The sequence below is a fragment of the Hibiscus syriacus genome, unplaced genomic scaffold (genome assembly GCF_006381635.1).
Source record: "Hibiscus syriacus cultivar Baekdansim isolate YM2019G1 unplaced genomic scaffold, ASM638163v2 tig00113124_pilon, whole genome shotgun sequence".
Taxonomy (NCBI): Eukaryota; Viridiplantae; Streptophyta; class Magnoliopsida; order Malvales; family Malvaceae; genus Hibiscus; species Hibiscus syriacus.
Genome location: NW_024063444.1, coordinates 2,635,265 through 2,644,326, shown reverse-complemented (window position 1 = coordinate 2,644,326; position 9,062 = coordinate 2,635,265). Strand labels below are relative to the sequence as shown.

The 9,062-nt window shown below is 32.6% G+C and overlaps 3 protein-coding genes across 3 annotated transcripts; all 3 read left to right on the top strand.

The window, feature by feature from the left end:
* Positions 1–496: 496 nt before the first annotated feature.
* LOC120185634 (glycerophosphodiester phosphodiesterase GDPD2-like) lies at positions 497–2,862 on the top strand. The gene is made up of 8 exons (XM_039189803.1): positions 497–640; positions 746–934; positions 1,437–1,496; positions 1,581–1,862; positions 1,943–2,038; positions 2,135–2,331; positions 2,440–2,625; positions 2,665–2,862. The coding sequence occupies exons 2-8, from the start codon at positions 821–823 to the stop codon at positions 2,678–2,680; spliced, it is 951 nt and encodes a 316-aa protein (XP_039045734.1). The 5' UTR covers positions 497–640; positions 746–820; the 3' UTR covers positions 2,681–2,862.
* A 1,986-nt stretch (positions 2,863–4,848) lies between these two features.
* On the top strand, positions 4,849–6,423 carry LOC120185758 (26S proteasome regulatory subunit 4 homolog). The gene is made up of 3 exons (XM_039189890.1): positions 4,849–4,943; positions 5,510–5,807; positions 5,910–6,423. The coding sequence occupies exons 1-3, from the start codon at positions 4,849–4,851 to the stop codon at positions 5,970–5,972; spliced, it is 456 nt and encodes a 151-aa protein (XP_039045821.1). The 3' UTR covers positions 5,973–6,423.
* A 1,159-nt stretch (positions 6,424–7,582) lies between these two features.
* LOC120185757 (DELLA protein GAI1-like) lies at positions 7,583–8,072 on the top strand. The gene is made up of 2 exons (XM_039189889.1): positions 7,583–7,788; positions 7,922–8,072. Exons 1-2 carry the CDS (start codon positions 7,583–7,585, stop codon positions 8,070–8,072), a joined length of 357 nt encoding a protein of 118 aa, XP_039045820.1.
* The last annotated feature ends 990 nt before the right edge of the window (positions 8,073–9,062 follow it).

The window sequence follows — 9,062 nt, the reverse complement described above, 5'->3', positions numbered from 1 at the left end:
TATGAATCTCTTAAAATATATTTTTATTAAAGATATATATATATGTATGTATATGTGTAAAAAATAACAATAAATCAAAAATACCGAATTATATATGTACCGGAGAAAAACACTAGTTATCTATTTTTTATCTGATGATGTATTCATTGAATGCGGTGCAGTTTCTATTTCTATGATTCATTTTATCATTTGTTTCCAAGTGTTGGGTCAATAAAAGTTCCTAATAATAGATAAATTAACAAAAATAAACAAATATATTACACAATCGCCGTTAAACCTAACGGAATAAGTTGACATGTCGACGTGTAATTGGTGACTCGAGACCGAAGCTGACGGAGAATTTCATAACGGAGAATATCCGACGGCATATGTTTGGACCTTTGCAAACTCCAAAAAGAATATCCTAAAATCCTATTTTTAGATGCTTCTTACGTCTTCTCCCTCCTTATATACATTACACAATTCTTCCGCGCAATCAAAAAACATTCGTCAAAATCCTTCATCTTCCTCCTCGCTGTTCTTTAACCCTATTTATTACAAACAATGGCTCTTAAAGCCGTCAATGTCTCCGATGTCCCTAATCTCGACCAAGTCCCGGAAAACAGCGCCTCTCTCTATTCATCCCGTTTCAATTCTGACGGTACGTGCGGTTCCTCTTTATGTTCATTACATTCTGGGTTTTCTTCTCTCATGTTTTGGGTTTAGGAGGGTTATATGATTGTTTTTTTTGGGGGGGGGGATTTAGGGATGGAGATGAACATGGAAAGCGACGTCTTTTACGGCACCGAAGTTTCTGGTGATAGGGCATAGGGGACATGGGATGAATATTATGCAAAGCTCTGATTCGAGGATGGAAGCCATTAAAGAAAACACCATTCTCTCCTTTAACTCTGCTGCTAAATTTCCCATTGATTTCATCGAGTTCGACGTTCAGGTAAATCTTCAAATTCTTAAGTTTTTTTTTTATTATAAAAAGTCTTTTTTTCCCAATTACCTCGATATCTTCTTCCACGTCTAGATCGCATTAAAGATGAAAAACCACGTTGTTTGTACCGACAGATGTCGTACTCTCGCCGCGTACGACTTGATGTTCTGTCTTTATCAGACCGGATCGGTGGATCACGCCCCACGTGCCTATAAGCGCGTTTCCAAAGCATTTGCTGATAACTTTAATTTTTGAAGAAAGATAAACAAAACCCTAAGTTTAATAATAATATTTCCTTAATCGAAGCAATAGATTTCCATTACCATTTTCAAGCGTAAGATTACTGATTTATGTTTATTTTTTGGTGGGTTTTTTTCTAAATAAAATTTAAAAAAAAAAACTCTTTGACTCTGCGAAATTAAAAGGATTGAAAAAAAGCTATGGAGGTGATGAAAAACTGGCCCTGAGCCAATCACAGGAAAGTAAAGAAAGCCATTGTGGTTTTTTGTAGGTGACGAAAGATGACTGCCCTGTCATTTTCCACGACGACTTCCTTTTCTCTCAAGAAAATGTACGTTGCTCTCCATTTTGTTTGTTGTTATCTTTTATTGAGTAATTATCAAGGTTAAATTTTTATTTACATGATATTCTACAGGGAACTGTGTATGAAAAGAGGATCACAGACATGAGTTTGGAAGAATTTCTTTGCTTTGGACCCCAGAGGGAGGCAGGGAAACAGGGGAAAAGCTTGTTGAGGAAATCAAGAGATGGGAAAATCCTTAACTGGAATGTTCAAACTGATGATTCATTCTGTACACTTGCTGAAGCTTTCCGGAAAGTTGATTCTTCGTTAGGGTTTAACATTGAGTTGAAATTTGATGACAATATTGTTTACCACCATGACCGTCTCACCCGTGTTCTTCAAGTCATTCTGCAGGTAAAAATCAATGGAGTGAAACTTATTTTTTTCCTATAATACTTGAAAAAAAATATGATTTCTCTATAATTTTGTCACAGGTGGTATCTGAATATGCTAAAGACAGGCCTATAATCTTCTCTAGCTTTCACCCTGATGCTGCTCAGCTTGTTAGGAAATTGCAGAACACGTATCCTGTAAGCACTTAAGCTAATACAATTTTCAGGCATTATAATTAAACATGTTTGTGAATCTTGTTCTTAAAAGACTGTTTTTCGTTGGAAAATGAACAGGTTTTCTTCTTGACAAATGGTGGGACACAAGTTTACTATGATGTCAGAAGAAATTCACTGGAGGAGGCCATAAAGGTCTGTTTAGAAGGTGGTTTACAAGGGATTGTTTCTGAGATCAAAGGAGTGTTCAGAAATCCAGGAGCAGTCCCCAAGATCAAAGAGGCTAACCTCTCCCTCCTCACGTATGGAAAACTCAAGTAAGTATGCAGATCGTACCATCTTAAGTTCAACCTCTAAAATACTATAAGTTGGACCATCTTAACATAAAATCTTGTATCCGTCTCAAAAAATTGTGATGTTTGCAGCAATGTGCCGGAGGCTGTTTGCATGCAACATTTAATGGGGATCGATGGGGTGATAGTTGATTTTGTTCAAGAGATATCGCACGCTGTTGACGACATGATAGTTAAGCCATTAAACGAGAGTTTTAAAGGAGGGAATGAGGAGCAGAACAAGGGGAAGTCGAAGGTGCAGTTCTCACAGCAGGAGCTGTCGTTTCTTTTAAAGCGGTGCAGTTCTCACAGCAGGAGCTGTCGTTTCTTTTAAAGCTGATTCCAGAGTTGATACAGCACTGAATTTAACACGACATAGTTTTGTTGTCATGCCACCCTTTTTACCCTTATTTTGGGATGTGGCGGGGGATTAATATTTTTATGTAAACATAGCATTTGGTATTATGATTATTGTGATGACTTGAAGAACTTTATATTATATCATGTATTATAGAACAATGTTGCATTTGCATATATATATATATAGTCTTATCATCACTTCAAATGGTTTCAAGTGGTATTAAACTCTATAAAATGTTTATATTCTTTATGCATCAGGGCATCAGTCCAAACCTCACCACTCACTTCACACACGTTCTGTGATACTCAAGGTGTTCCTTCAAGAGATAAATCTCCCTTTAGGGAAGTACTGAAAATTTTTAGGGTAAATTACACTACACTATAGTAAAAAATTACTTTCATTATCGATGTTTCAATTTAATCAAACAGATTATTCAATTATTTAAATGGTTTATTCAAGTCATTCTCTGTTAAATTTTAATAGCGATGGTGATGTGTCCGTTAATATAAATGACATAATTATTCATTTGGTCTTCAATACTTACGCATTCTATAAATTTAGTCCTAATTTTAATTTAATTTAAAATAATTAATTCTCCAATCCAAAGTACCACACGTCAACATATTATTATGACACATTTTAAAATAGTATGTGTCACTATAGAGAATTATATTTTAATTAATTTATAGAGAAATTGCAAAAATGCATTACCAGGAGTTTTGAACAAAGGACCATTAGTGACCTAGGTAAGCCTTAACTACTGGACTGACTACTCCATATGTTATAATATTGCAAACTCTTATATATATATATATATATATTGTGTTTTGTATTATTTTACACAATATTAAATTGTTGAAACAAATCTAATAAATAAATGATACTTTGCATACTCATATATAATTATATGTAATACAAGACTTATAAATAAAAATGAGTTTAATGTTTTTATATTTTTAAATTAAATTAATTTATATGAATTATATTACAAAATAAAATTATATTAAAAATTCATTAGAGAATCCAAAGTCACAAAAACAACATAAATCATAAAATAAATTTATAATATAAATCTTAACTATTTGTTTTCAATTATTTTCAAAAAAATTATTTCTCATTTATTTTATATTTATAATCATAAAAGTCACAATTACTCAATTCAAAAGTGACAAAAATAATTTTTATCATAAATAACATACTTTCTGTGATGAAAGTTTACTAAAATCTTAGTTCTTGTAGAGATATCTTAGGTTTTCCTCTTTCAGTTTCAAGAACTATATGGTCTATTACGACAAAATAAGTTTGTAATGATATTTTGAGACTAAACGCCGCCAACTTTACACATATAACGATGTTTACATCCAAAACTTCACAAATAATAATATTAGCAACGTTTTTATTAAAACGCTATTAAAAACCTCCTACTTTAATGGTATTTTTTTAGTCAAATGCCGTTATAAATATAATTTATAGTGGCACTTTTTATCAAATGCCGTAATTTATCAATAGTGTTTTTAATTATAAACTCCACAATTTTTTAGTCTTTTACCATAACTTTATTTTTAAAAAAATAAAAGCCATAAATTTTTCTGTACTTTAGTGGGTTTGTTTTCTAAACGCGGCGAGTTTGGGGGAGTTTAAGTGCAACAGTGAAATATACGATTAAGAAAATATGGTATCAAAAATGTTATTATTTTTTTAATATTTTTAATAAAAAATTACATAAAAAATATTTTTTTACTTAAAATATTAATATTTTTAATATCTCCTCTAAAGTGTTCAATACTAATATTTTCGTTAAAAAAATAATATTTTAAATAACACTTTACCGAGTATGTTAATAAATTCGATAAAACGTCCAAAAATAATATTTCTGTTTTGTATAACTCTTTACCAAATATATTAACAAATCTAATAAAGTACCAATAATAATATTTTTGATAAAAATAATAATACTTTAAGAAATTTTGTACTAAAAATATTTAAAAAATAATAATAATTTCGGTAATATATTTACTCATCTATATATTAAAGCTGCCTAACGGCATAACTTCCGGCAAGTTTTGATATCTCCCATATCCACTTTTTCATTTTTAGGTTTCTGCCGCTCTCACTCCCTTTCTTGTACTTTTTCACTTGCAATGGAAGATTCACTTCCTATAGGAGAGAGACTGAAGGCGCTCCAAGATAACCAGTTTTCCGGTTTACCGAGCGGTGTAAAGTTGGGTCCAGGAAGGTCGTGAGAGATTACCTTGATGAACGAAATCATTTAAATTTTGGTATGAGTTTTTGAATTTCGACGAAGTATAGAATTGCCCAGATATACTCAGTTTTGATAAAGCTACCGTTGAATCTAGAAGTTCCGGTCGTCATCGCTTTTGGGGATTCGGTTGTCCGACGGTCAGTTCATTTCTTTATCTGATAAATCCAAGAGATTACATCTTTCATATAATGATTCTGATTTGATCCATTTTTTTTCAAATGATTATTTTCTTTTGTGTTATATCAGATCTATTTTTGTAGTTTAAATGCGGAAATTAGATGATTAACAGGACCCAAATTAACTTGTAGTTTTTTATTTAATGTACTTACCGTGTCATAATTTACCAACAGCATAATTGTTTTTTTGTATATAGTTTACTAAAGATGAACGAAATGTTAGTTCATCCATATATATATATATTTGGAATGTATGATTCTATAATTTTTGATACTCATGCAAATGCCAAGGAACGATTGTTAGTTAATATTTTAATTCATTCTATTCTACTGCAATTGTTAATTCATTTTACTCCAATCAAGAACTAAAAGAGGTAAGTCGGTGAAAAAGTTATACCTTGATGGATATACACTTGGAATCTGTCTCATTAATCTGCAATACAGGTATGATGCCCATTCTGGTGGTGAACGTGAAATTCAGAGGACCATGTTGGAGTTGCTGAACCAATTATATGGCTTCGATTCAAGAGGAGATGTCAAAGTGATTCTTGCCACAAATAGAATTGAAAGTCTTGATCCAGCTTTGCTTCGTCCGGGTCGAATTGATAGGAAGATTGAATTCCCCCTGCCCGACATCAGAACAAGGAGTCGCATTTTCCAGGTATGTGATTATTTCATGAGAGTGTTGATTCTCTATATCAAACATGTTTCATTATTCTCTTGTACTCATAAAGTTTTGCTCTTTCAAATCTTTGGACTACAGATACACACATCAAAGATGACGCTGGCTAATGATGTGAACTTGGAAGAATTTGTGATTGACTAAAGATGAGTTTTCTGGAGCTGATATAAAGGCAATGTACTGAGACTGGTTTGCTTGCTTTAAGAGAGCGACGCATTGAAGGTTAGACTTGTTAAATTCATAATAATGAAAGTTTTTGCTCTTTTCTTATAATATATGCAGGTAAATTTTCTGACATATTAAGCTTAATTGACAAAATTACACCCTCGATCCATAGGTAATGGAATTGAAACCAGATTGATACTTTTACTTCCATACAAGTTCAACACTACAAGGTTACATTCTCGATATGCATGTAATTGAATCAAAAGCTGGTCTGATATCAATTATAATAGCAAATATTTTGCAAATTGCCATGCATACATTCATGCATCTAATTCTGCTTTCTCTTCTAGTTTTTTTCCATATGATGCGCTGAAATAATGCTATAGATTCATTATTAGTGAGGGGGAAAAGGATATTGCCTTGCCCATGTATACGAGTAAATATTTTATTATGCTTTTTCTTCCCGCTTATCTCCTTGTAATATATTGTCCCTGAATCCATTGTTTTCATTGGTGTTTGAATTGAAGGTACGTTCTTGATGAAAAGAATCAACTGAAGTTGCATATCAGTGCTCAAAATTGCCACTAGAATAATGTTTTTTTTTTATTCTGGTGAACAATTTTGAATTATGTTACATTTCATTTTAATTTTATAATTTTTGATTTGTTTTTCTACATAATTTGTATAGTAATTAAAACTTTAAGTTTATTTATTAGATAATACTACATAATATTAAATTTGGGTAATATAAAGTAGAAAATGGGCATAATGCAACAAAATATCCCTAACACGTGACAATATTGTTAAATTTACTCTCATTATTTTTTTGGAATATTTGACCCCTTAATGTTTTATTTTAAGTCAAAAGATATCCTCGTTAGATGAAAATCGTTAGTCAATTAACGGTCAACTCATGGAGATGACATGACAAGTTTCATAGCATCGCATGTTGATGTAGCAATGCCACATATACAAAGGTGATGACGTGGTAAATGCCATATCAGCCACGTCAGCAAGAATTAATTTTTTTAAAAATAATTATATTAATTTTTTAATAATTATTAATCAATACAATGATTACACATGTCATCTTTTCATTGGCTCAAATATGAAATTGCAAAATTTGTTTTTGGTGGGTATTAAACCCAAGTTATATATATTAAAGCCTTTTCACGCTAAGTTTGGGACTTGGTTATCTCTTGCAAGATTTAATATTTATCCCATGTATTGTGTCTCTCTCGCATTTCATCAACACCTTCTTCATTATAATTTTCAACACATTTCATCATGTATGTATAGAATATTCAGTTTTTTTTTTCGAGAACGACAACAGTAAACATCGGAGAAGTGGAAACAAATCTTTGAGGAAGATTTCTACTTGAATTATGTTCTCAAAGCAATTCCCGTTAAGGCTATTTATTCATCTTCTTCTTCGACTAACAACAATATTAAATCGGAAAAACGTTTGAAATTTACAACCTGGTTGAACTCGGTTATCTTCCCTCTTCCTTCTCAGGCTACTGCTGGTTTGTATAGAACTCTGCCTCGTCGACTTGCAAGAGAATGGAATTCGGCTCGTCCATGCTTTAATGGTGTGTGCAGAAGTTGTACAACAAAACAACCTCAATCTCACCGAAGCCCTAGTTAGACAAATTGGGTTCTTGGCGATTTCTCAAACCAGAGCCATGAGAAAAGCAGCAATGTATTTCGTCGAAGCCGGAAGATTTACAGATTATACCCTCAAAACCCACTCGACAACTCTTTATCGGATGCTCTTCACATGCACTTTTGCGAGGTCTGCCCTTGTCTAAAATTCGCTCATTTCACGGCCAACCAAGCAATTCTCAAAGCTTTTGAAGGTAAGAAAAGAGTCCATGTTATCGGTTTCTCAATAAACTAAGACATGCAATGGCCTACTTTGATGCAAGCTTTAGCTTTGAGAGTCGGTGGTCTGCCGGCGATCGGACCTCCCGGTCACGAGACTCTGATCATCTGCAGGAAGTTGGTTGGAAGTTAGCTCAATTAGCTGAAACGATTCACGACGTAGAGGAGAACGACGAGTGTTTGATGTTGGGATAAATGTGTGAGAAACACAATACATAGGCTTTGCCTAGTGGTAGCGTGAAAAGGCTTTAATCTATGTAACTTGGGTTCAATACCCACCAAAAACAAATTTTACAATTTCATATTTAAACCAATGAAAAGATAACACGTGTCATCATTACATTGGTTGATAATTATTTAAAAAATAATAATTTTTACTGACGTGACATTTACCACTTCATCACCTTTTGTATATGTGGCATTGCCATGTCATGTAAGCTTGTCATGTCATTTCTATGCATTGATCGTTAGTTGAATAACAATTTTCATCCAACGAGGATGTTTTTTAACCCAAAATGAAACATTAAGGGGTCAAATAATCCAAAAAAATAGTGAGGGTAAATTTGACAATATTATCAAACGTTAGGGTTATTTTATTGCATTATGCCTAAAAAATGATATTTACGAAATCAGTTAACCATAGCGACGTTTGTGCCACCAGAAGTCAGGTTCTTTTAAGGTGTTTTGTGTTGGAAATGCCATTAATGGAGTAAATATTTGTGGGATTCGTAAAGAAAAACATCACTAATATCATAACATATAGTGACGTTTGACTAAATAGACGTCACTAAAGATAAAGTAATTAGTGGTGTTTATAAAAAATGTTGCTATAGAGCTTGACCTTTTGCGACGTTTGTAAAAAAACCACTATAGAGCTTGACCTTTCAAGGCTTTTGTAAGAAAAAATCGCTATAGAGTTTAAGCTTTTGTGGTATTTTCTCTTCACAAACGCTGCTAACAGTTGCGGCATTAGTTTTAGCGGCGTTTTTACTTGCGCTAGAATATTTTTAAATGCACTTGAAAACACCGCTACAACGCTTAAAAACGTCGCTAAAAACATGTTTTGTTATAGTAATTGCCAATTCTAATAGTCTCTCCACTTGGACTGGTTCTCTTTTTACATCTCACTTTCATCGTTCGTAAGTTGAGACTCAATTTTACAAATTGATCTTTAACCTCATTAAA

Coding starts and splice junctions, on each gene's coding strand:
- LOC120185757 (XM_039189889.1), top strand. CDS start 7,583: ATGGTGTGTGCAGAAGTTGTACAACAAAACAACCTCAATCTCACCGAA. Junction 7,789..7,921: donor TTCACATGCACTTTTGCGAG/GTCTGCCCTTGT, acceptor CTTTGATGCAAG/CTTTAGCTTTGAGAGTCGGT.
- LOC120185758 (XM_039189890.1), top strand. CDS start 4,849: ATGGAAGATTCACTTCCTATAGGAGAGAGACTGAAGGCGCTCCAAGAT. Junction 4,944..5,509: donor GTAAAGTTGGGTCCAGGAAG/GTCGTGAGAGAT, acceptor ACTCCAATCAAG/AACTAAAAGAGGTAAGTCGG. Junction 5,808..5,909: donor CAAGGAGTCGCATTTTCCAG/GTATGTGATTAT, acceptor TTTGGACTACAG/ATACACACATCAAAGATGAC.
- LOC120185634 (XM_039189803.1), top strand. CDS start 821: ATGAATATTATGCAAAGCTCTGATTCGAGGATGGAAGCCATTAAAGAA. Junction 1,497..1,580: donor TCCTTTTCTCTCAAGAAAAT/GTACGTTGCTCT, acceptor GATATTCTACAG/GGAACTGTGTATGAAAAGAG. Junction 1,863..1,942: donor TTCTTCAAGTCATTCTGCAG/GTAAAAATCAAT, acceptor ATTTTGTCACAG/GTGGTATCTGAATATGCTAA.